This window comes from Molossus molossus, unplaced genomic scaffold, assembly GCF_014108415.1.
Source record: "Molossus molossus isolate mMolMol1 unplaced genomic scaffold, mMolMol1.p scaffold_m16_p_1, whole genome shotgun sequence".
Lineage (NCBI taxonomy): Eukaryota > Metazoa > Chordata > Mammalia > Chiroptera > Molossidae > Molossus > Molossus molossus.
The window spans coordinates 13,151,307-13,178,085 of record NW_023425344.1 but is presented as its reverse complement, the minus strand read 5'-3'; the positions used below and the strand labels follow the sequence as shown (position 1 = coordinate 13,178,085).

Sequence of the window (26,779 nt, the reverse complement as noted above, 5' to 3'; positions counted from 1 at the left end):
ATTTCAAGAGGCACAGATGTTCTCTTAATAACATTTCACACAGCCACGTTGTACCCTCGACCCCGGGTGTTGGCCACTGACAGGACTTTTTACATTTCTTTGCTCCCTTCTGTAGAATTTAGGCTTGTTTTCTTTTTTAAACTCCTGCCCAAAGCTTCTTATATCACAATTTATCAGATATCCCCTATAAAATAATCAGTAATAGCAACTAACTTGGTCATGGGCAACAGGTAACAAACAGGACAAACACCGCATTCATCTGCCTGCAAAGCTCACATACCTATTAAAAGAATTAGTTATGTTAAAAAGCAAAACAAAATGAAACTAACTTCTGGCGCAAACCTATTTCATAATCAGATGTTGCTTAAATGCAAAGTGTTAAAAGGTTTGCAATTTGCAGGGCATTCAAACATAATGTTTAGTCTGAAAATGTACATGTCACGTGCCATTTATTAAAGATCACAGAATGTTCCACAGATCGGATCAGAGTTGTATGTTACACACTAAATTGATAAATTATTTTATATTGCTTAAAAATGTAAACTTAATTAGTGATGAAAGTGCACTTTAGCAATGCAGGTAAATCATCACTTTCAGAATAGTTTACTCAGGTATCCTAACTAATTCATACTTTTCCTTCATTGTGTTATTCAGGAAAACACATCATGAAAACAACAATCTAAACACATGGACTAAATAGGTAGTTTCTGAGTCACAGTCTTTCTTTTCATCCCCTTTCATTTTATATAGTAATTTTAAAACTATATGAATCATCAAATGCAACAGGGTAAGAGATCTCATTAAGAACATTCTGGCCTTAATATACCGCATGGGGCCAAATAGGAGAAATAACATGGTACAATGCACATTTTACGTTCATTTGTAGTGGTAAGAAAATGTGGCTATGCCGATGTGTATGTTATTACACGGACAATAAAGGCAGGAAAGAGGTGATTTGCTGACTGTGGACAAGTGGCAAGGACGTCTGTGTGACTATTACTTTTACCTTATTTTGCAATGCGGGGATGATGATAATACAAATATAATTCTATCGCACCTGAAAGCCGTCAGTGTTCTTTTGAATATCGAATCTAAACTATGACCTGAAATATCCTCAGGAGGTAAATCCGATTGTTCGCATTTTACAGAAACTTCCCTGCACAAGAGTCAACTTATTTCCAAAGACAGCAGAGCCACTGACGTCTGAGCAGGCACCGGGACACTAGCATGTTATACCACCTCTCTCATAACATAATTTCATTGATTTCAGTGTCCTAAAACATAATATACACATTAAAATAGAACTAAAATGCTATGGACACCTATTCCTAAAATTAATAGTTACGTCAACTTTCGGTCTCCAAATTATAACCCTGAGATTAAAGTGGCAATGTTAGGATTTACAGTCAAATTTTAAAATAGTCCCTCATGATGAGGACTCAGTGACATCTTTTTTTTTTTTTTTTGGTACATGCCCCTAGCGGGAACCGAACCTGGGACTCTGGTTCACAGGTCGATGCTCCAACTGCTGAGCCAAACCGGCCAGGGAGATCAGTGACGTCTTTCTGATGTGAAAACCACATACTTCAATTCACATTTCAGAAAACACCATCCCTTTCCGAGATGAACTCTGTGCTTTAATTTACACATCGCAGGTTAGATGTGAGCCATGGCCGAGGCCACAAGTACCACATAGTGTGTGGGGCCACACATCATGCCCACGTTTCTCCCCAGCATCGATCACAGTGTTCTCCAGATTCAAGGTGGTACGGCACCGGTATTTGTGGGTGAAGACAGAAACATTCGCACGTGGGGAAGAACAGTTTAAACAAGGCTATGGGAGTAGGGAAGACTCTTGCACTGGACTTTCCTATGCCACCAACTGCGCTGTGGGTTTCACACTTGGAGTTCTACGCTGTGGGCTGGCAACATCAGAAACCTGCCAAGTTCTGACTTTCTCCAGCAACGAGTCTTCGAGGAGAGATCCCTTTGAAGTAAAAACTATCAACATAAGGCCTGGCCAACAACTCAAATACAATCTTAATCTCCACTGGATGTATACCTTTTAAATCATAGAATTACATGTTGATCTAAAAACAAAATCTAAAGTAAGTCCTATTCGATGGCTTGCCCTTTCTTTTCCCCACAGCAAGTGGGACTGGCTACTGGGAAGCGTATGCAGACTCCCACCTATCAAGTCTTTTGTCTACCTTCTTAAAAACAAACCTTTGGTTATGTCATCTCTTCAAATTAAACCCTCCTGGTAGATCTCTGTTTTTTCAATGGCAAGAACAGAGTCCCTCGGGCCCAGGAATACTGATTAATAAGTTACTTAATAAATAATAAGGGACTTGGTTTTTGATTCACTGACAGTGAACACTTTTCCAAGTTGTAGCTCTCTTAGTGGCTCTTTGTTTTCAAAGATGAAGAGTCAATGTGTTCCCCTTAGCAAAATATCAGTACTAACAGCACAGACACAGGTCCTTGCACCGAAAGGTCACCCAGGCACCGCACCTCGAAGAACTTTCCCCGTCTGCACGTGAGCTCTCCCGAGCGGCGGCCATCAGGGCAGCTCGCTAGATGAGTAATGATGTCGATCGGGCTGGACAGCGGTAACCGTAGCAACTGCAACCTGCAATTCCTGCACAATCACTGTCGGATTTACTGTGGCAGGGGCCGAACAGGCCGAGAGCACAGTGAAGCAAGAAACTTTGGCACCTGACACCCCCAGGCCCCCGCTTTAATCAGAGCTGGGAATTAACTCGAGGGGAATGTTCACGTGGCCTCCACTGTTGTGTTCTGCTTTTATCCTTCCATATAAGAATCGTCTGAGACTACATTGACAGCAGAGAACTGGGAGGTTACTTTTTTATATAAGTATAGTATTATATTAAATTAGGGCATTTTTTTTTTTTTGCTTAGGTGAAAAATGAGTCATTTTGATTTGGCTGTGTCGACCAAAACCCTTCATGTTTAGAAAACCTAAGGGGACTAAACATTTAATTAGGCAAGTTATCCTTTAAATTTAATTTGGTTCTCCATTATTCATAATGCCTGCCCAGTGTTACTATTTGCTTATGCAAGTTACAAACCCTGAACCCACAGAGATTTAATTCAACACATCAAACACTTACTGAGAGCCTTCTAAAGGTCAAGCCTTATACTAGACCTTGGGGATATAAAACAAAATGTTTTCTTAATACATGTATACCAGCATTTATATGCATAATTATGGAAAAAGAAAACTATTACATAATTGACAAGTGTACTAGTGGTTATATCTGGGTGGTGAAATAGTAAATAATTTCTACTTCCTCTTTTCTATTTTTCTGAATTGTCTAAGTCTTTTTAACATGAACACGTGTTGCTCTTATAACTATTAAAAAGCAAAAAGCTAAGGTTTCTTCTATGGGACTAAGCAAAAGGGAAATAAAGACTGCTTAACTATAATTTGTTAGGCTTTGAAAATTAATTTTTAATTTCATTAAACAAAAAGTTAAGTTTCCCTCTAAAAAAGCCTCAAATATTGCCCTGGCCAGTTTGACTCAGCAGTTGGAGCATCAGCCTGCAGACAAAAGGGGTGCAGGTTTGATTCCTGGTCAAGGGCACATATCTGGGTTGCAGGTTCCATCCCCAGCCCTGGTTGGGGTCATGCAGGAGGTAACCAATTGCTGTGTCTCTCTCACATTGATGTTTCTCTCTCTCTCTCTCTCTCTCTCTCTCTCTCTCTCTCTCTCTCTCCCTCCTTCTCCCTCTCCCTCTCCCTCTCCCTCTCCCTCTCCCTCTCCCTCTCTCCCTCCCTCCCTCCCTCCACTCTATCTAAGATGCAGTGGAAAAATATCCTTGGGTGAGGGGAAAAAGAAAGCCCCAGTTATTATTACCAAAAACAACTCTGAGAATCTATATGATAGCAAATAAATTGACCTGACCAATCAAATTAAGCAGTCAAAATCTATTTTGTCTCAGGTAAGTAGTCGCTGGGCATAAAAAGAGTCCTTGAATTTAAAATTACTATTTATAATGTTAGATAATTTTGTGCCTCCAAAGCTTACTGGGGAATAATAAATGCCACCGCTTGTGAACCAGAAATAAAAAAGCTTTTATTCAAAGAAGTAAAGAAATCTTGGGACCTACATATTTATTTTTGTTAGTTTTGTTTTGTTTTGGTAGATACAAGTGAAAAATGAGTTTTTGCTACATGCATTGGATACTTAGGCTTATGTTAGAGGCCTGGGTAAATATAATAATACTCAAAGAAATAAACTGAAAACCACAAAGCAAATATTTATAACCAAATACTCCACTGCACTACTGCCAATGAAATTCCTTTCTAATGAGCGTGGCTTAGTAGTTGTAAACTCAAGTTGAAAGTGTGAATCACTCACTGGTTAAGTCACCTTTAAGGTTACACTCACCAGGAAGATTTGTACATGCTACTCACACACTTAATTGCTACTCACAAATTTCAATCATAATTGACCATTTAAAAAGCCACTGAGATCTGTCAGTTAACCAGCTCCAGATTGCTCTGAAAATAATTTTCTCCACTCTTACACTGATCATGACAACGCACCTCAGTTGTGGAGGAGGAGCAAAGGGGACGCTGGAGTCTCTACACACGTGAAGAAAACTATGTTCTGTCTCTTTCAACCTTCAACCTCAAGCCCTCCACTTTTCCTCACTTACACTTTGCATCTGTCAACAAGTGCTTGTAATTTTATTACACTGTCCTGTAGTTTATGCAGGACATTGGTATTATTTTACAGAGTTCTGTTAATGGACTGGATAAATGGTAATGCTATTTAAACTAGTCTCCTGCTCCAACAAACACAGCTGCAACTGTACTACTATTTCTGAGCAAACATCTTGACCTGAACATGCAGTCCTCTCTCCACCCGTCCAAAGAGAAATTGGAGCAGACAGCAAAGAAAAAGCTTATTTGGCCGCTAGCAGCAACAAACCGTGTCGAATCATAATTCATATACAGTGTACCCTCTCTTCCTTTTATATTGCATCGAGAGTCCAAAGTCTAGTGTATGTGCTTTTTCACCTGGCATCTCATGTTCAGCCGAGAGTCAAAGGGTGATTATTCGTTACAAAAGCACAAATAATATCTCCACACGGGTGGGCAAAAGTAGGCTTACAGTAGCATGTGAAACAGAGCTTATTCTTGTGTTATTATTTATTTACTAATTATTGTATTATTTGTTATTATTATCAGCCTACATTGTTCCACCCCTGTAATGTCCAGTACATCAGACTTGCTTTAATCTAAGCAAACAATGATACAAATGAAACATCAATGTATGAACTATACAATAAACTAGTAAACTTTTTTATTGGTTATGTATCGGGTAAAATAATACCAAATAAGGGTTAAAGATATAGTAAGTTAGAAAAAGGAAGAGATTTCAATTAGCATTGTGCAACAATTTATGAAGAGAAAAATACATCCTCAAGGTGTGTTTTTTTTTTTCTCATGGATTCTAGAAGTGTGTGCCTTCATTACATTATAGTAGGGCAACTATGGATCAATTACATACAATAACCAAATACTTCCCCTGTCCCCAAATATGTTCCCTGTTATTTGTCAAAAATCCTGTATGCTTTGTACTGTCACCATGAGAGGAAGATTCATTTCTAAAGGAGTATTCGAAAGGCCATTTCTGTATGTAGATTTGAGCACATTTTCCCATGTGTTAGAACATTTGTTCCAGGCGACCTAGTAGGCACCTGTATCATCTGAAGACAACGTGAACTTGCCCCTTCCTCTTGGAATTACACCAACCAGGCAGCCCGCCTCACAGGCTTTTGTTACTTCATTTATTACAGCTGTTTAATTGAACTAGTGGTCACCATCATAACAATATGGTGTCATGTAGCTTGTAAGCTACCCTCTCGAGAGAACGATCACTCGCTGTTAACAATCCACTAAACCTAATTCAGGTGAGATAATAGAGCCTTGACTCAAGAGAAGATTCCTGATGTGAGGATGCTGAAAAGAACGACCGCTCCATGCTTCTAATGTCTGCCCTGTCTGTGTCAGGGGTCAAATCCCAGCTGACTGTAAACACTGAACCATCAAGCTCGAACTTCAGGAATATCAAAGCCTTCAGGGCCCACTTGCGAGCAGTCCCATCTAACAAACAAAATTTCTTTTCCCATTACTCCCCAGGGAAGACCTTGGACCTGTGCGGAACATCACAACTCAGAACACATTTCCTGGCTACCCGTGTTCCCATTTTTAAAATGCTTGTAGCTCGGCTGGTGTGGCTCAGTGGACTGAGTGTCATTCCATGGACCGAGAGGTCCCGGTACCATTGCCAGGCAGGGTACATGCCTGGGTTTCAGGCTCCATGCCCAGCAGGGGCATGTAGGAGACAGCCAATTGATGTATCTCTCACACTGATGTTTCTATCTCTCTCTCCCTTCTTCTCTTTCTAAAAATAATCAATGAAAAAAAAAAACATTAAAATGCTTTTATTTATTTATTTTTTCTTTATTGATTTTAGAGAGGAAGGGAGAGGGAAAGAAAGATAGAAACATTGATGAGAGAGAACATCGGTGGCCACCTCCTGCATGCCCCCTACTGGGGATCGGGCCCACAACCTGGGCATGTGCCCTGACCAGGAATCGAACTGGTAACCTCTAGGTGCATGGGACGCTCAACCACTGAGCCACACCAGCTGTACTAAAATGCTTTTAAATAAGTAAAAATCTTGCCTTATAGTTTTAAGGATTCTGTTTCTCTCATTCACTTCTTTAAGATTTTTCATTCATAGAGTTGCTTAAGTTAGGAAATTAGAACAAACGATAAAAGAAAATCCATTGGTCCACCATGCAATATTGTCCAAAAAACAAAGATAGCGGAGTACGGTTGGCGGGTTGAGGACTGAACTGGATCACACTACTTGAAATGAAGACTCCTGAACAAATCAGTCCAAGTACTTCCACAAACTCAAGCGTTCTTGTCTCTCAGAGACAGTGTTGATGTTTCTTTACCTCGTCAGCTTAGCAATTTTAATGCTAGATGACAGTCATTCTGTTTAAATGGTATTTTCACAGCTTCATAGAAAATGGACTATTTCCTAAATAACGTTTGGATAAGCACACTCTTAGCAATGCAGTAGTTTGACAGCGTTCATTGTACACCAGCCTCAAAGTCAATGCTCCCAAGTCCCCTCCATCACCAAAAATTAAAGCAGAAAGTAGAATACTACTAAACCCATTTCTATGGCCATTCTTAGAAACTAAGCACAAACATTTAAATGTAAGTATCAATTCACATTCATACATCTAATTTTTATAACAGATTACGTCCTATTTCTTTGGCAAAACTAGTTCTGAGAGAATTATCATTTAAAAGGCAGTTTCTGGGTTTCTTTGATTGTTTTTTTTTTTTAAATTTACTTAAATTGAGCCAATTAACCAGCAGGGAACACAAAGCAGAGAAATACTGCAAGGTGATTTGGGCTCTCCTTGGAGGTACAGTATCAGGAAAGTCAGACTCTAGGGAAGATCCAGTGTGTTAGCTGGCTACACCTTTGCCCACTGGGGAGGTTCTCTCTACGGGGAGCTGAGTATCAGGAGGACCACACAGAGATCCTGGCTACATCGGGGGCAAGGCTGAGGAACGAGTCTTCTTACTTCTGGAATTGATAACCGTACTGAAGTAGTAGGCTGCGGCCGTGGCTGCAAAATCAAGTTCAGGGAAAACGCAATCTGCTCACTTGCCCGACAAACGAGAACAGATGGGACTCCCCAGCATCCAGGTGGGGCCATGCTGAGCAGTTTATTCTATCCATCCCCCAAGTTTTTCCACAACATCCATGAACATCAATAATCAGTGCTATTTATTTTCCCAACACTTTGTAGCTTATCGCCCATCTGCACAAAATCATTCACATGGCTGAAAATCTAATTTTAAAAGCTTTCAAAAATGTGTTTTCACTATTACACATTAGGTCAGCAGACAAGCATCTCAGGGAGGAAAAGCTGATCCTGCCGAAAACTCACACTGCGCTCCTGCCCAAGTACTTCAGTGAACACTCAATGACGTATTTGATATGAACCCTACAGTCATTCACAGTGCAGAGTCTGGAGTTCTGGCCTTAAAAAGAACATACAGAAAGACATCTACAGCCCTTTTTAAATGTCTTATTGTAATATTTCCAGACTAATAATTATACTTGGGCACAGAAATACTATCTAATAAGCTGACATTAGAACCCCAACTTGACGAGAAAACTCAGCCTGCTTCCCCTGAAAAGGAAGTGGGGTGGCATATCCCCTCTCAGAACATAATCAGATATGTTCATAAAGCAGTTAGGCGAACCTCCCCAGCTCCACATGACCACGCCCCAGTGATACAATCACAATAACACATACATAAACCAGTAAATGCCGACCAAATGACACAACTGGAATCACTAGAAAACCAACCATTAATTTCCATTAAAAAAAAAAAAAAGCAAACTCTTAATCTAGTGATGAATACATTTCAAGAAAGCACATGAAAACAAATCCAAAATATATTTAATAAAACACAAGGTACTGCCCAAAACAACGACTACTTCGGTCTACTCACAGCCTGTAGAGCTTCGAAGTCCCAAGGAACAGCAACTCAGGAAACAGCTGAAGGTGATTTCTGTTTAAACGCCTTTTGAGAAGGAAAAAAAAAAGCGTATGTTACATAGAAAATACCCAACAATGAGACTGGGATTTGGTCATGTCATGCCTCATCCCGTATTTCAGGAAAGAAAGAAATGACATTCGAGAGAAGTCAAGCATCACAAATCAAAAGTTGGTTACACCTTTTGTTCCATGACACGTTAAGGCAATTTTCCATTAGGCTTACTCAGACGCTGATTACTGGGGCCTAGACTCTAAACTCACATCCCATGCAACCTCAGTCGACCAGAATGCACACAACGAAAAGGGATTTGACTCAGACTCTGGTGTCTAGGTAAGGAGAGTTCAATCTACAGCAGAAACATCACAATAAATGGCACCCTATAATAATTCATATGCTGTCCCAAATGACCTAGATATTTAGCCAAGGTACTGTGGGGAGACAAAAATGTCAATATTGTTAGTTTTTCATTTAGTTGCAGAAAAAAAAAATGTGTGTGAAGGCATCACTGTCATACTCAAAATCAGAAGAAAACCAAAAAGTTCAAACCTCAACCCACCGTCTTGACCCTTAACTGATTCTGAGATTGAGTTCTTACTAATTGGTGTCCAAATTGCTTAAATTATGCTTTTGAAAAAGTGTACTAATATTGTTATGATTAAATGCTTTAGAACACAGTTTGCAACTCTAACTCAGGTTAGGTCCCGATGCTACGTAACTAAGTTCTTTTGAACTAGGGACACTCGCTAAAGAGTGGGCCAGCTCTGGCTCAGATGTCAAACAGCCAACCTCCTTCAGTTGAGGGGCATAATGAATGTCACGTTTCAGTAAAAATAAACTCCTATCACTCTGCTTTTCCCAAATTTAAATAAAATGATGAAAGGCTGAGACAAAATTCACACTTAAGTGGTTTGCAAGCTGCTCTATGGCTCTAGAAAAAAGTAAGAAGGTTAAAAAGCTAACGTCACACTGAAGAAACTGGAGCTATTTCTTAAGTCTTACAGATCAATGTTGGGAAAATAAAAGAGGGAATCACAGTCAATCGTGACATGTTTAAATGGTCACCAGATGTAAGCAAAATTATACGTTTGGGCTCCAGAGGGCAGACATGGATTATAACTCTCAGGGAAACAGACCATGAGAAAGACCGTCCTAGGAGTCACAGATATTAAAAAACGAAATGACCTTCCTTGAGCGACTCTCAATTCCTTGTCCCACATACATTCAAGCAGAGGCTTTGTTTCCTCTTTTTATTTTATTTTATTGTTTTTAATTCCTGCAAAGGATGTAGTAAAAGGAAATCCTGCGTGAGGTGAACAGTTGGGCCAGGTGAACTGAACGTCTTCAACTCTCGAATGCCCTGAGGCTGTGATGGCAACCATAACTTTTATCAGTAACTCATATTATAAAGAAGTTGGCCCTGGCTGGTGTGGCTTAATGGTTGAGCATCAACCCATGCACCAAAAGGTCACCGGTTCAATTCCCAATCAGTACACATGCCCAGGTTGTGGGCCTGATCCCCAGTGGGGGGCATGCAGGAGGCGGCCAATCGATGTTCTCTCTCATCGATGTTTCTGTCTCTCCCTCTCATTTCCTCTCTCTCTCAAATCAATAAAGGAAAGAAAATTCAAAGAAAAAAAGAAGTTGGTCATCTACAGAAACATTCTTAGCACTTAATAAACACATACTCATCACAAAATGCCAAGATAAATAGGGAAAAATAGTAAAATTAATGCTGAAAGGGTACACTTATTTCCCACTTACACGAATTGTTATGAATAAAGCACATAACAAGGTTAATGTAAAAGTGCAACAAACTTTTTTCTTTATTTTTCTCTGCTGGGCATGATTCCAAGGAAGGAATGCTTCCAGAACCTACTTCTATACAATTGCAATATTATTTACTTATGACCTAGTTTGTTTGTTTGTTTTTCAAAAATGCAGATTACAAATATTCACAAGAGGAATACTGAGAATTTTTCTACGGAAGCAACCAGTCTTGGAAAAAGCCCATTGTTCAAGAGCCAACCCTGATTTCTGAAGGGCAGAGACGGGCCTTCGTAATCTGAACCAGACCACTGGATTAACGAACATCGTCCGTGATTCTCCAGCCGTGAAAAGCATGCTCCTTCAGACCCCGTCCCTGCTTTCCCTGTTCCCCAAATGGCTCTTTCTGACATCCTCTTTGAAACTCTCCTGATGTCTCTATATAGTTAGTTCTTCCTCGGCTACCACCCACATCCTCACTGCACTGGATAAATAAGAGGAAGTCATGCTGAATCACAGTCACGGGTCCATTCCCCACTACGCTGTAGCTTTTCAAGTGTAGAGATTGCGCCTTTGTACTCTCACCCTTCTTTCCTGACGCTCGTAAGTTCTCAGGAACGAGAGCAGACTGCTCCTTCTGTATTGTGATATAGTTCAGCAGAGCCCTAGCACATGTATTTTATACTCGGCCAACCTTCCTCTCCCTGGGGCTCTATGTCACTCTCCAGTGGGCCCAGCCCCATCGCCACACCTGCTTTCATGAGTCCTATACAGCAATGACCTCCTCCCCTTCCATCAACCTCCCTCCCTCCTGCCATTCTTCATAGCATCTAGAAGTTGGAAGGGATGCCATATTTTTAAAAATCCAGATATAAAAGTGATTGATAACTGCTACTCGATGTTTTGTTGATGGGTCTACATCAACACAGTTTCAGCTATTGTAACAAAGTAGGTATTTTAGAATGGATGCAAGCAGTGTCTTCTTCTTAATTACTATTTTCACATACCCAGTAGTTCTTAATTCACTCCAACAATAATAGCTAACACATCACGTCAGCTTAATAGGTGATGGTCACAGTGCTGAGAGGTTTACGTGAATTATCTCATCCAGTCTTCAGAAAAACCCCATGAATAGGTACTATTGTTACTGCTGTTCTGGGGAGACACACAGCTCATAGAAAGCAGAGCTAGGGTTTGAATTCAGGTGAGGTGAGTCTAGAACATAGGCTCTGAATCACCCTTCTCAAAGAGACAGAGTCTAAACATTCCTCAACCACAACTCAAAACAACATAATGCTGAAACATTCCTTTTCACTGATCTTTCCTTGGGAATAACCTAGCTTATATAGCCCATTTCTTAAGTATCAATAAATAATCCACCAAGTTTTATTAAAAAACAAAACAAAACTGGCTCTGTGTCCAGTTCACTGTCTTAAAGATCTATTTAAAATATCTATATTTGAGCCCTGGCCAATTTTGCTCAGTGGTTAGAGTGTCGGCCCGAGGACCAAAGAATCGTGGGTTCGATTTTGGTCAAGGGCACGTACCTCAGTTGCGGTCTGTCCCCGGCCTGGGTCGGGGTTGTGTGGGAGGCAACAAATGTGTCCCTCTCATGTCAATGTGTATCTCTCTCTCTTTCTCTCTCTCCCTCCCACTCTGTCTGAAGATAAATAAAATTAAAAAAATATATATCCTTGGGTGAGGATTAATAAAATAAAGAAAAAATATATATCTACAGTTGAGACAAAATGAAAAATACATGCATTTTCTCTGAATTCAGATCATTTACCATTATTTCATGAAAATTATTACAAATGATTTAATATGTCTAAACCAACTACACATATAAGACAAGGTAGTATTATACAAAATAGAGCAGATAAGTGATGTTGTAACAAGCACCGAAAAACAATATGTCTGTGCTTTTTCCTTTAAAAAGGTATTACTACACATCTGCTTCCTGTTCTTCTGTTCTTTCTTCCATCAATACTATGAATAAATACAACCTTGAAATAAAAAGTGAAATACAAACATTAAAATAAACAGTGAAATTCTTCCAAAATAGTCAATCAAGGAAACAATTTAACATCAGGAGTTCCTGTGCAATGACCAGAAATTAAATCCTGAAACAAAAGGGTGTTTTGTTTTTTTTTTAAATCCAGAATTACTTTAAAGATTATTAAGGTGCATAACAATTTCTAAACAGAGCTGGAGCAAAAGTAACCTAGCTTCTTTTAATGTCACAGAATACTTCCTCATGGCTTGAAGATGAAAGTGTCATAGCAATAATTCTAATGTAAAGTGTTGAAGAAGTTAAAACCTGATAGTCCCAGAATGGGAGAACAGCATGCAGTGAATTAAAGGTGTCTCAGAGGAGGGTTTCTAGGAGCCAGCATAAATTAGCTCCATGAGCAGACTAGTGTGGGTTGGTTACCTATTGTTCCAAGCAAGGACACTCATTTGTGTCCAAAGAGAGGTGACACAGATTTAGTGACATCCAGCTCTTGTGTCATCACCAGCTAGACGGACTCTGCCTCAAAGATCTCAAGGCTGATTGAGAATTCTCTGGATGGTAATTCATGGTTTCAGGAAGGCACAGAATGAGTCTCTGAGACACTTTATCTTAAAGCAAAAATGAGAGGGATCCAGTAACTGTTTCCTCTGTACTACGGGCTGTGTTCGAGTGTGACCTTCAGTGGAGTGAATGCTCTTTCTTTAGAGCACAAAACAGCACTGCTCTCCGAAATGCTGATTCTTAACAACCCCGATCTGAAGGGCAGCCTGAGCGTTATTGACAAGCATTGTTTCACATTATCAGTCAGCTGCTCCTGTGACTTGCCCACTGATAGAGGTTACAGTCTCTTATTGTTTCAACTTTCACCTCAATTCAATTAAGATTTGCCACCTTCACCCCAATTCAAAATGTGGAGTGAAACAGTTTTACCAAAGCCAGTGAAAAATGTATGGCTTGTGTTTACCTAGAATTGTAAACATAGGGGATTTTAGCTGTGTGCCGGGTCCGAAACAGGTATTCGATAGATGCTGCCTTAACGAGTCTGTCGCTTACAACCCCGTTTCAGATGTATAAATGCCTTCTCAGTTAAATTTTCACTTGTCTTTTTAAAATTTATCATTTTCACATTTTACAAGCCCAGATTTTTAACATTTAGCTACTATTAGATGAATAAAATAAAATGTATATTTTTTTAGTAGTGATACTGATCATTTCATCTTTATATTTCATAGTAGAGAGATCAAAACTGATTACTATAGCGCAGCTGGTGTGGCTCAGTTGGTTGAGCATCATGTCATGCACCAGAAAGTTGCCGGTTAGATTCTGGGTCAGGGCACATGCCCAGGTTGTGGGCTGAATCTCCAGTAGGGGGCGTGCAGGAAGCCGCTGATTGATGATGTTTCTTGCCCATCCTTGTTTCTATCTCTCTCTCCCGCTCCCTTCCTCTCTCTAAAATTAATAAAAATATATTTTTTAAAAACGTATTATTCAAAACAGTATTCCCTTGTCACTTCCCTTACTTCTTGGTATTTCTCTACATATTCGGAGAGATTATGAGAAATAGTCTAATGAAAATAAAACTTGAAGGGGGTTTTTCACTTTCTTTACATCTCTTCTACTGACCACATGCTATGTGATAAACAAAAAGCCAGAATTGAAACGACAGTAAAAATGAATGTTCAAAAGTCAAATTTATTACATACTCGTTTTATTAGCTTCATAATATAATTCTAAACTGAGCTTTTGAAAAATAGGAAATGTTGAAATACATAATGCATAACTCTGTTTTTGAAAGGCATAATTCTTTAAATGCCAACCATGTCCCAAGTATTTTGTAAAACTATGTGCATTAGCTTACTTAAATCATGCACTGCAACATGAGATATAATAATTACCTCTGTCCTAAAGGTGAGGAAACTAAAGTTTTTCAAAGATAAAGCAATTTGATCAAGACCTCACAGAGGAATTGAAACCCAGGATTTCCGTCACTCTTATCTATTTTTTCTGATTTTTTTTTTTTTTTTTGGGGGGGGTATATCTACTAAAACGCAGAATCAACAGCACAACCAATGATTATTTGGCATGTTTCATAGGACACCAGGCAACAGGTGCCTTAGCAGAGGCGAGTCTAGTTTATCCACACCCTGTGCTTTGCCAGAACAGAGAACAGCAGCACATGGCTGGAGAAACACCCACCTGCACCCCGGCGTATGGACCCTGCAAAGAGGTCAATCACGTCATTTTTCTGTAAATGTCATCTTAAAGCAATGTGCTAGTTATATTTACACCAAATCAGCTTATTGTTCCAAAATTCTCATTCTGACAACATTTTCACCAATATTCCTTCTAGTCCAGCAGATAAAAATCGCTTTGGGGGTAAAAAAAAAAGTGCAATGTAAAGTCTATGCAGGAACGTCTCTCACTCCCTGTAAAATTGTGAAATTCAGCCTAGAAGGCATATTTCAAGCAGAAAGGTATCCAACAGGAATGAAAGACAATTCAATGTAAAATATTTGACATGCACTGCTTCCACAAATACATTGTAACAGTGCAAACTAAACTACTCATTTCAGGAGAGGTATAAAAGACACAGCATGCAGCAAACACTGTCACAAAGGATGAGCCCAAAACAGATGTGGGAAAAATAAACAGCCTTGCTGCTTCAGCATTATGAAACAGTCCACAAAGAGCAAACAGGCCTTCTCACCACTGTTCAACTTCAAGGCCCATAAAAAACAGTACACGACAAACCCTCTCAGATGGATTCAGTGTTAGGCGAAACTTCTAACACTGCATGGGCATTAAAGCCTTATGAGACTATAGCCCATAAATGTAATTTAAAATAGTACAATAGCGCTTACATACAGGTGAGAATTGACATTTAATCGATATCATAGATGAAGCGATATACTCAAGGCATCCTTGAACGTTTTTATATCATGCAGCATACATGCTCAGCCTCAGTTACTACGTTTAGTATGTTCTTCAAAGAGCCTTTCCCAAGAAAATCACTGCACTGATTTGAAACTTGGGTTTAAAGTTGCCAGAGAACCATTCTTTTGGGACGAGCTTGCATTCTTTTCCAAGGAGATTAGCATGTGAGTTTGCCCTGACTTTTAAGAAAAGGAATGTGTTATGCGTTGCCCATAAACTTGTAGGATTAGTCAGAAGAGGGACTCTCTGTACATCCTGGATGAACAGGGGATAAGTGGTGCTTCCCTTCAGACCTGTTCCACAGCATATCCTCTCCTTGAACTCATGTGTAACGACCTATAGCAAAGCCTCCAGAGTCTCAGCTGCACACCGGCTGCCATGTGCCTCCTTATAAATGGCGTGAGCACACAGAAACTCAAATTGAGCACCACCTTAAAAATAATAATAAATGTGCCTTTTACACATCCTTTTAGGACAGTGTCATACTGAGTCAAATTTAGGCTCTCTTTGCTATAATGGGAGTTAGACTTTTGTGAATTAAAATGAGCACTTTTGTATCATCTTGGTAGAAACTTTAAAATATTAAGTGAGCAGGGTTGTTTCCCAGGATTCCTTACATGGCTTTATTAAGATATTTTTAGGGCTCACTGTGCAAGGAAACATAACTGTAAAATGACAAAGTTACTCGGAAATTGGCAATTTCAAATCCAAAGTGTCTAAAACTTGGAGAGCTAAAAGCAATGTTGGCTTTCAAAGCGCACCTTTACACATGACTGGTAAGAAGAGAACAGTCCAAGCCCTTTTCCACTTCTGCAAAGTCCTCATTGTGAGGGTAGAAAATGATTGTCAAATTAATGAAAAGCCTAATATCCAAGGTTGTCTATGGCATGTGATTGGTTGTCATTAACATAATGTAGGCATATAAGCATTTTATTTTGCATATAAGCATTACATTGCAAGTAGGACAAATTGTCCTAAAATGTTTTTGACAACCCTAAAAAATTTCAAAAAAAGTTCTCACGCTCTTGAATCTGTGTTACCAAGAAACTTGCAAAAGCAGATGAATTTCACCAGTGAAACACAGAAATGGCCTGGGTCTCCTTAAAAGGCCTAGCATAGAACTTGAATGACTGCAGCATAATCCCATAAATTGTAAATGAACAACAAAACTTTGAACCAGCACACAAAAGTCCGGGGTTCCAATGAAATTTTTTTTTTTTTTTTTGTTAAACCTCTAAGACATTATGCACCAGCCAAGAAATACCTTGAATTGACAGTTTTTCATGGGGACTTTATTGCAGATATATACAGGTGTCTTCTGTGAAGTATAAAAAAGAAGTATATTTCTTAAATGTTTCAGTTATTTATTATAGCGTACATGGAGTTTGTTTCCCTTGGTTAATTTTCATTGACTTAACTAGTCATTTAATTGCATCCGATGTCAGTTGAACATTTTGATTAAGCAATAGGAGGCCTTCTAAAGCACCTACATAGGGCACCTCCTCAAGACTTCCTTTGCAGCCCAGATACGCAGGTAGAACCGGCAGCACAGAGCATCCGTGAAAACAGGCCACGCTCATATCAGCTCCGGGAGAACAGTAAGGAACTGTCTACACCGGAAGTGACATGGGCTCATGCTGTGTGAGCTTAAGTAAAACTTGTTTCTTTTACAATGAATGATTCCTAAGCATGTTCTGATGATGGTCATAGCATCTGATGTTTTCTACACCACAGAAAGAAAGGAGAAGAGAGAGAGAGAGAAGGAGGGAGAGGGAAGATTTTAATACCTATCTATTTGACATGTTCACTAATAACCTTACATTTCATCAGTTCTTTGAGGTGGAAAAAAAAACAAAACAAAACGCTCTCTTCTAACTATAATCCTTTGACTTACAAATAATGACTTTTTTGTTCTATGGTAAAATTAAATTCAACTTAATAACATGACCCTGTGTCTTATAGATTAAAAGCTAGATTTCTATGAAGGCCCAGATGTTATCTTCTGATTTCAGATTGTCTTCTCTCTCTAGATCAAGTTAAAACTCTATCAACATGAAACACAGTGAAAAATAACTTATAATTTAAAAATACTCACCAACATCATTTGGAATTGTTTTGATTTTATCATTTAAAATAGAAAAAAGAAAAACTTAGAACCATAAATTGCACACAAATAAAGTTAGATTTATTTTTTCTTCTCACAAAGAATAAAAATTGAGTTACTATAAATACTGCATGAATGGCAGTTTACAACATAAACCTGCATTTATACACCTTTTCATGATCTACTCTTTCAATTAAAAAATTCACAACTAAATTGCCAAAAACATGTAATTATTTATAATTAGTTAAAAGTTAAAAGTTAATTCATTAATTACTTCCTTTCTCTTACACTGTCTCTTGGAGCTTTTTGAAACACAATATGGCAATTTTTGTGATGTTAATGACACCACTAACTAAAATAAGGATATAGACCACAGGTCATAGGAATTTGATTATGGAACTCTCTGTGTAGCTTTTTTATTTTTACTTTTTATTATAAGAAACTGAAAAAAAATTTAAAGTTTGTTTCACAATAACTTGAATGCATTCTTACGCAAAACTGCCTTGCCATTTAATGTATTTTAGAAAATAAATATTTGAAAAGTGTATCCACAATGTTCCTAAGAAATGGTTTTGAATTCCCGAGTCCCGGGGAGATGAATTGGCTGTCAGATAACAATGCGCTTCCATCAGATGGACTTGGCAGTTGTAAACAAAAGGAATTTTCTCAGCTTTTCCTCACAAATATGAAATATTTGCTCTCGGCCAACAGCTGGGGTGATTTAAAGAAGTCCTGCATATATATTAGTTTTCATTCAAAATTACAAATCCTCCTCCCACTCCGCAACATCTGACCACATCTCAGTAGAACAGAAAATTGTTCTGAGATGAAGTGACATTCCCAGGGGAAGTCAAAGTCAAAAACTAGTACCTACTTACAACTCTAATGAAATTTCAGATCATAAGGCATCTGGTTAATAATTTTTAGGAAAAGTTAATTTATTCAAGATGAAAGATTAAATGATACCCTGGAGTGGCTTGAAAAAATAATGAGAACGTTTGCAATGTTGTAGAAAATACTTAAAACTGTTACACAACCAAAACAGAAACTGCATGAAGAGCCGTCAAGCTTCCTGCAAGAATTTGGAAGTTGTTTGGAAATCAAAATATACAGGTTTCCAAGTGGTGACTAGTTACGTTATTCATGAAAGAACTGTTAATGTTTAAATGATCATTTTAAATTATGTATTCATCTTACTAGAGATTAAAATTATATTGATACTTCTTTTGAAATGAATGAATGAATTAAAAATACCTTTGCAAGGTACTTACTAGGTATTAGCTATTTATAAAAGACTATGAAGGAGACCAAAGAATAAATTATTTTCAGAGCATTTTTATATATCAAGACATGGTTTATGAACTTATGGACTTGGTTATGAATTTAAGCAAATGCTTACGTCATTTTTATTCTCCCCCAAATTAGTTCAAAGTAGAGATTTTAAAATTACTTTTAATTCCACAGTAATATTCCCTATATTGTAAAATTTGTTATGGATACAATTTTATAGTGAAATAACTTAGACATTTCTGTTTCATTTGTTTGAGGTGATCAACATGTACCCTATATATTTACAAATATCTTAGAAGTTGACAAGCATTTTTCTACTTAAAGACAAATACACAGAATTAATTATTGCCATAGGCCAAGTGAATGTAAATGTACAATGCCTAAAACGAACTTCGTTATTTCATTATTTGAAATAAATGTTCTATTTTTACGTAAACTGCCTTTTAAAGCAGACATGGAAACTTATTAAAATAATCACTGTTACTTGTAATTGAGCTATATTTGCCTTTAAAATGCAAACCTACTAAACTTGAAATATCAAGACATATGAGACATGAAATTTATACATCAAATCATAAAGTGTGTAATTTATCCTAATTATTACAGACAAAGGTTTTGTCTTTTGTAGATATACACTATAGACAGAAAATAATAATGACCCTATACCAATCCTTAAGATTTAGTGTCTGAAAAAAAATATGTATTTTAAAGTCTGAAGTCTACATTTGATCTTTTTGGAAAAAACGAATCAATATTAAAATAACCACTCTTTGATAACATAATTCTTTCATTTTTACTACTCTTGAAATTATTTGTCCAGCAGAAATACATAGAAAGCTACTATAAAATAATGAAATAAAATTGTGAATAGAAGTAATTAACAATATTCACCATAAGTGTTAAATCTTATTAAGAAAAATCTTAAAGCAAATCTTATTAAGAATTTAAAATATTTCTTCAAATATCACCAACACATAAATAAACAGCATAGAAATAAAAATACTATTAGCAAAAGTTTTATTTTCCATAATGTACCATAAATGGAAATAAAATTACCACTGTTCTTCCTATATAAGAAAATAAAACAAACTCGATGAACAATAAGAAAACCATGTACATCTCTAGGTACCAAAGCAGTGGTTGTCAAGGAAGTAAATGTTTCAAGTAAGTCAGTCTGTATTTTTAGCTTTATTTCAAGTTAGTCTTATTTATGCAAAAAAAATAAAAAATTGAAAAGTCTATTTTTACATTAGTCTAAAAGCCACTTTTTCAACCTCTTGTTTCTATAAACTTTCAAAGACTGAGACATAAAATTAAAGACATGGTCTTTAAATTTCAAGTATTTTTAAAAATACAGTTATGTCATCATAAGTTTGGAACTGAAAATACTTACAGTCTCTCCAGTTCTTTAAGATCCTGAAATGCGCCCCTTTCAATGGTGCTGATTTTATTCTCCATAAGCTGACTGAAATGCAAAATATAACAGGGATCTTAACGGAACCCTTCCAGTCAGAGTAAGTTTCAATTCAGCAACTGAAAACTTGCGACCCCTTTCCCTTTTTAAAGTTAAATCTTGCTCTGGTTTGAGATTCAGTATCAAATTTAATGATGATATATCTGAGAGAAACCAGGAAGGGCAAAGAGCGTTCACATCCCATAACTTTCATTAAAAAATCATAACAGAGTTTGTCATGAAACTTACTGGTCAGAACTCTGAACCTGAAACTAGAGCATATTCTGGAAAACAACCCATGGCACTGCAGCCCCGATGGATTTTTGTTTTGTTTTTGTTTTTGTTAAAATGACTTTAACTGAGGTCTTAACCAAGAGAATCAGTATACAGTAATGCATCACACACATACTTCAATTCGCTTATGGACATACATCAGAAATCGGGAGAATTCATAATTATCAAATGTGTCTTTTAAAAGATGAAGGCTGAACACACAATGATCAAAGTACAGGTTCACTGTGATGTAAATATTTACAAACCTGTGGGTAACAGAATTTTACATTACATTAAAACTCAAATGATGGCTCACTCAGAAGTAATGCAACCCACTAATTAAAGAAGTAATCAAATTACAACAATTTTACAAAAGCTACAAAGATATAAAACATTAAAAAATTCAAAATATAATCAGTGTACTTTTATACAGCAACATTTCACATCATAAACTCTGTGAAAAGCTGGATTGCTTGACTTTAATTTTAGAAATTATACCTAAGTGTTGTTTGCTAGAAAAGACTGAACATTTCTATATTAGTAATGAAAATGCAGACCCACTTAAATTATTTCTAGTTAATTTTGAATCCTGAAAGTGCATCAAATGTCTCACATTACTTATTCATATTGTGAAAGCAATTATTCTACAATTTTATATGCATAAGGCACTTAGGGTATGGTATTGCAAACACTTGAGATCATTTCTATCGTACTGTTTCTGTGGCCTGCATCCAACCTTAAAATAAAAGCCTACATTTTTATTCAAAGTTGTAGTACAGTGATAAACTAAAAAAGAAAGAAAACCAAGCCTTGTAAATGTTTATGTTTCTGTCATTGGGACAGTTTTTAAGACTGAGAACAGCACAATTCAAAATATGCAAGCTTAAAAAACAAAAGATAATTCTTCAAAATACAGAGGAAGAATGTACTTACAGAACTCTGAGATGTCTAAGACCAGCAAAATCCGTTTTGGTAACCCTTGTGATGTTATTTCCATTCAAATCCCTGACAGAAAACAAGTAAGAAAATGAAAGTTCCATTTTATTTCTATCAATATCTAGTTAAAAACAAAAATGTAAACTAAATAAGAACTTGAAGATTAAAGATCAGTTCCAATGACTAAAGTACTTTACAAAGTAAGAGAGAGAGAAAGGAGTAACCTATGAAATGAATTTTTAAAAATGATTCTCAACAAGTTTACAGAGCCCATGCTTGCTGGCATATGACAAGGAAATGAAGTGATTATGTTGTCACAAGAAGTTCTCTTTTGTGTGTGTATGGGAGTGCTTTCACTTTCAGGTTTTTATTTTTGTTTTTAATCATTTTTGTTATTTTTTAACTACAGTTGACATACAGTATTAGATTAGCTTCAGGTGTAGACTCCAGTGATTAGACATTATATCACTTACTAAGTGATCATCCTGATAAATCTCATACCCATTTGACACCATACACAGTTACTAGAATATTATTGACTATGCTGTATTTTACAACATCATGACTATTCTGTAACAACCCATTTGTGCTTCTTAATCCCTTCACTGTTTTCATCCACTTCCTAAAACCCCTCTCATCTGGCAACCATCAAAATTTTTCTATATCTATCAGTCTGTTTCTGTTCTCCCTGTTCATTTATCTTATTTTTTAGATTCAATTGTTGATAGATATGTATTTATTGCCATTTTACTGTCCATATGTCCATATGTTTTATCTTTTTCTTCTTCTTCTTAAAGAAGACCTTTTAACATTTCATGTATAACTTGTTTAGTGGTGATGAACTCCTTTAGCTTTTTCTTGTCTGGGAAGCTCTTTATATGTTCTTTGATTCTAAATGATAGCTTCCCTAACCTAGTGAAGGGAACAGACATACAAGTCCAGAAAGCACGGACTGTGCCAAAGATGAACCCAGAGAAGTCTACACCAAGGCAAGGCATAATTAAAAGGCAAAAAAGTTAAAGACAAACAGAGAATCTTAAAAGCAGCAGGAGAAAAGCAGTCAGTTATCTACAAGGGAGCTCCCATAACACTGTCAGCTGATTTCTCAACAGAAACTTTGCAGGCCAGAAGGGAGTGGCAAGAAATATTCAGAGTAATCAAAAGCAAGGACATACAACCAAGATTATTCTACTCAACTTCTGTTTTTATAAGGATGTGTATAGTAACTTCACATGTATTCTGCTATTTACTATTATTGTTAGGCACACCCCCAAAAAGTTACCTTCAAGAAGTTAAATGAACAATATTCTAATACTACACAAGAAGAATTTTTCAAAATCCAAAATCCTAGCCTGTGGTGGCAGGGCAGCTAAACTTCCTAAGGCAAAGAAAAAGGGGTACCATCAAAAGAACTGGGCTTCAAAGACTTGCATTTATAGGCATTTACCTTCCAACAATTCTATATTTGTATGAAAACTAAACTCTTCATTTGCAGCTCAGGGAACCCCTGCTGTGACTGTAAAGGGAAAACTACTAGCTGGGGCAATAATGCAAATGGTATTCAGGCCCTGACTTTTTTGCTCAGATTTCAGCACTATGTTTCCTTCAAGAGTCACAACCCCTTTTCTGGCATCTTAGGTCAAGATCTAAATTTGCCCTGGTTCCAATCATTTGAAATAAAACCAGGTTTGGCTAAGGTTTGAATGTTCTCCTTCACGGAAGTAAGTTTTCTTTTACCTTGACTTTAAAATACCACGTTTGAAATCTGAATTTAATGTCTCAATAATAGGTTTGTACAAGCCAATACTGAGTAAACGATTTTTCTGAAAACTCTTTATAGATCCCTCATTGGGATTTTTTTCCCCCAAAGACCTGAAACTCCATTACTATTTTGTCCTTTTTGTTGAATAAGACATATTAGCGCTTAAACTTTAAACTGTTCTGAATGGCATGAAATGACAAGTGCTGAAACAGAATTCTGCATTGCTTTCTCCCCAACCCATTTTCCATGCTGAGCAAAGAACCATCAAATTGTTCCTACAGTTGTTGGGGTCTTTCACTGGCTATTTGACATAACCGGAATTCCTTCCCCCACCCCAGACAGATGGGTCACATTTTGACAAGACACCCTTGGTAGGGCCCCAACTAGCCCAGTGCTGCGGGCCTGGGAGGGAGTGAGGCTGGGGGTGGGGGAGCCATTTGCAAGGAATCATGGGCTCAACTCTGGCCTTTAAACTGAGCCAGGCAAATAGGTTAGAAAAATTCAGTTTTGCTGAGGTGCTGAGGGCCCTGCCAGTGGAGACCTGCGAAACGGTTGGAGTGAGTCTCCTCCGTGGCGTGCAACCCTCACACCCCGGCGCCGGAGAGGCCTGGGAACGGAGTCAGGGAGCGTTCATCCCCACTGCCCTTGTCCCGAACCCACTGCGACCTCCTGGACCACGCTCCAAGGCGAGTAGACTGCGCCCAGGGCGCTCGGGCTGCGCCGGGCGGCCTCAGCGATCACAAAGAGAATGGCCTCCATGCTCTACTTCCCTGAACTCGAGAAGCGCCCCACAAGGAGCGCGTGGGCCGTCAACACCGGCTCTGCGATTACTTCTTCATTAGAGACTCGCAGAGACAGAGAGGCGGGGATGTCTGCGGGCAGCGGAGCGCGAAGGGGGAGAGGAAGCTGAGCTGCTGCCACATGAAGGGACACAGAAACTGCCAGAAAGGTGGACAGGGTCACTAGGGCTCCGCAGAAAGGACAGCCAAGGGCTCGAGGTCGCAGACGCAGTCAGACCTGACTAGGCTAGTTCGAGCTGGAGAGGCTGCTCTAACTTCACCTATGGATGGGACATGGACTTCCTCCGCAGTCGCCCATTCGGACAGGTCCCTAGGGGCCCAGCGCCTCCCGCCCCTCCCTGGGGCAGTGGGGGGTGGGAAATAGTCGCCAGGAGCTGCGTGAGGCTACTGCGAAGCTGTCGCCTTCCTTCCCTCCGCGACCCGTGAGAAGCGCCCCCGAGTGGATCCAGACACCCCACGATTCTCTCTCCACCCAGGAGGGCAACACAAAGCAAGAAGAGTGGAGGTTTCTCTTTTCTGAGTCCCCCCCGCCAGTCCTCCACGCCACCCCGCGGCGACCAGAGTGGGGACTGGGCCCTGTAACTGACCCGCGAGTCTTGGCAGTGCAAGGTGACTTGGTTTACTGAATCTGGGGAACAAAGTCACGTCTTCCTTGCTCCAGCATCTAGGAGTACTTGTCCCTCATCGATCTCCCAAGCCCCAGAGAACTGGTCCGCACGGGAATGCGTGTGTCAGGACAAGAGCGGGAAGAAGGGACCAAGCGCAGCTGCCAGCGGGCCCGCCCCTCTTTGGGCATGGCCCCTCCTTGGGCAGCGCCCTCCTGTCCTTCGCCCTCCCAGAGACTTCAATCCCAGGAAGCGCGTGCAGAAGAGCTAGTGAGGGCTGTCCCGGCACAGGGACCAATGCCGCTAAGTCCCTCCAGTCTCCAAGCTAGGGATGCACGACCCCGATGGGGTGGGGGGTGGGGACAGAGGAAGAGCCCGTACTCACAGTCTCTCGGTATTGCGGGGGATATTCCTGGGCACGCTGCGCAACGCCAGCCCGTGACAGTCCACTGTGCTTCCAGAGCAGGAGCACTGCGCCGGACACGCTTGAGGCGCCACCTCCTTCAGGATCGCCAGCACTAACCCCAGAGACAGGGACAGCGTCTGCCAGCCGACGCCGCGCATCTTCCCCTGCCGCCTCCTCGCTCGCCAGTGCCGGCAGTTTCTTTTTAGCACACCGCTCGGTGCGAACCGTGCTGTGGCTGAGGCCCAGTGCCTGGTGCAGGACTAGCAACCCAGAGTGTCCGGGCAAATGTGCACAAAATAATATGCAAGTAACAGTTATAATATTCAAGGTAGAAGAGCTGACACGGGTACACACCTCCCACCTCCCCTCCACTCTACTCCAGCAGGGTAGGTGCTCCTTAGGCAACTTTAGGTCCTGAAGATTAATTGGCCTGGCCAAGGCTGCAAGAAGACCCCAGAGCAGACAGGAGAAGATCACGCGTCGCAAAGATCAAGTTGGCGGTAAAAGGACTGGGGCTTCCAATAGCCGTGAAGATGCAGGAGCCAGTTGCGCGGGGCAGAGGGCTGCTTGGATTCCACGATCCCTCTGCAAATCCGATTCCTGTGGGGGAGGGGAAGTTTGAGGCAGAAGAGGGAAGCTCAGTAGGAATGGTGGCCTTGATTAAAGTGAGCTCTCTGAAGCTAGAAGGCGCAGAAGCCCCGTGGGCTGGGAGCCGACAGCGCTGGGCGACTGGGCATGGCGCGCGGGGGCGCACGGGGCGGCGCGCAGCCCGGAGGACGCGGGGAGGCGCTGCGCAGCGCCCAGCGCAGCTCACTCACGCGGCTTCCCCCTGGCCTGCGGCTCCTCGGCAGTCCAGACCGGTCCTCGCCGTCTACCGACAGCCAAGGGCAGTTTGCAAATTCACATGCACTTCGCTGAAGGATGTCTCCGTAATCCCGCCTCCCGCCTGGCGTCCTTGGCGACGCTCTGCACCCGGGCCTGCCCCGAGGTCAAGCAGAAAAGACAAAAGGGCAATGAGGCCACCGCAGCCGGCAGGAATATCCACTAGTCAGGACCCTGGCAGAGGAAATCCAAGAGGCCAAGTTGAGATCGAGAACCAGAGCTCCTGGGAGGATTGAAAGGGGTCTGATGGCAGGCCAGCCTGAAGCAGTGTAAAGGCCAAGGTGGAGGTGTCCGCGTCCTGGGTCCTGCCTGGGTGTCCTGGGAGATAGCAAGGGTGCACCTGGGCTGGTGGGATCCGTTACTCCGAAGTGAGCCCGGGAGGCAACTGAATGGCAGTCCCGAGTGCGCGCGTTTGTCAGCCCCTCTCGTCTCCCGGATACGGCGCAGCTCTGCAGCAGACACCTGATGGCAAAGGTGCAAGAAACAAGAGCGGGCTCCTGGGCAGGCGCAGACCCCTTCGCCGCCCCTCGACAGCCGCCCACAAGCGGGTCCTCCTTCTCAAAGTGCAAGAACTTTCCCCAAGCTTAGAATCCTGTCCGCCAGGGCCACTGTGGGAGTCCTCCTGCTGGCGTCGCGACACCCAGCTCCTGGCGCTGCACCTGACTCGTGGCCGCAGTCCGGAGCAGCCGGTCTCCTTCCGCCCTTTCACCTCTCCCGGCTGCTTCCACTTCTCCTTCTCTGGGGACGGAAGTGGGGGAGAGGGAAGGCAGCGACCTGGAGCGGGGACTCGATGGCTCACTGACTCCCGAGCTCCTGGCAAGTGTCTAAACAATAGGACGGACGCGACAGCCCTAGTCTCCTTCGGCTGCAGGAAGGTGGATTGCTGTTGTGACTGGAGTTGTTCACTTGGGCTGCCTGGCG

The 26,779-nt window shown here is 40.3% G+C and overlaps 1 protein-coding gene across 4 annotated transcripts in view; it reads right to left on the bottom strand.

The window, feature by feature from the left end:
- Positions 1 to 25,671, bottom strand: part of SLIT2 (slit guidance ligand 2) — a 354,005-nt gene extending 328,334 nt beyond the window's left edge. For all 4 annotated transcript variants that reach the window (XM_036273426.1, XM_036273434.1, XM_036273409.1 and 1 more), the window contains exons 1-4: positions 24,956 to 25,671; positions 21,401 to 21,472; positions 20,135 to 20,206; positions 8,588 to 8,659 (exon numbers count right to left, since the gene is read on the bottom strand). In XM_036273426.1, coding sequence (XP_036129319.1) covers positions 8,588 to 8,659; positions 20,135 to 20,206; positions 21,401 to 21,472; positions 24,956 to 25,134 — 395 coding nt within the window. In that variant the 5' untranslated portion in view covers positions 25,135 to 25,671. The remainder of the gene's footprint in view (positions 1 to 8,587; positions 8,660 to 20,134; positions 20,207 to 21,400; positions 21,473 to 24,955) is intronic.
- Positions 25,672 to 26,779: the final 1,108 nt, after the last annotated feature.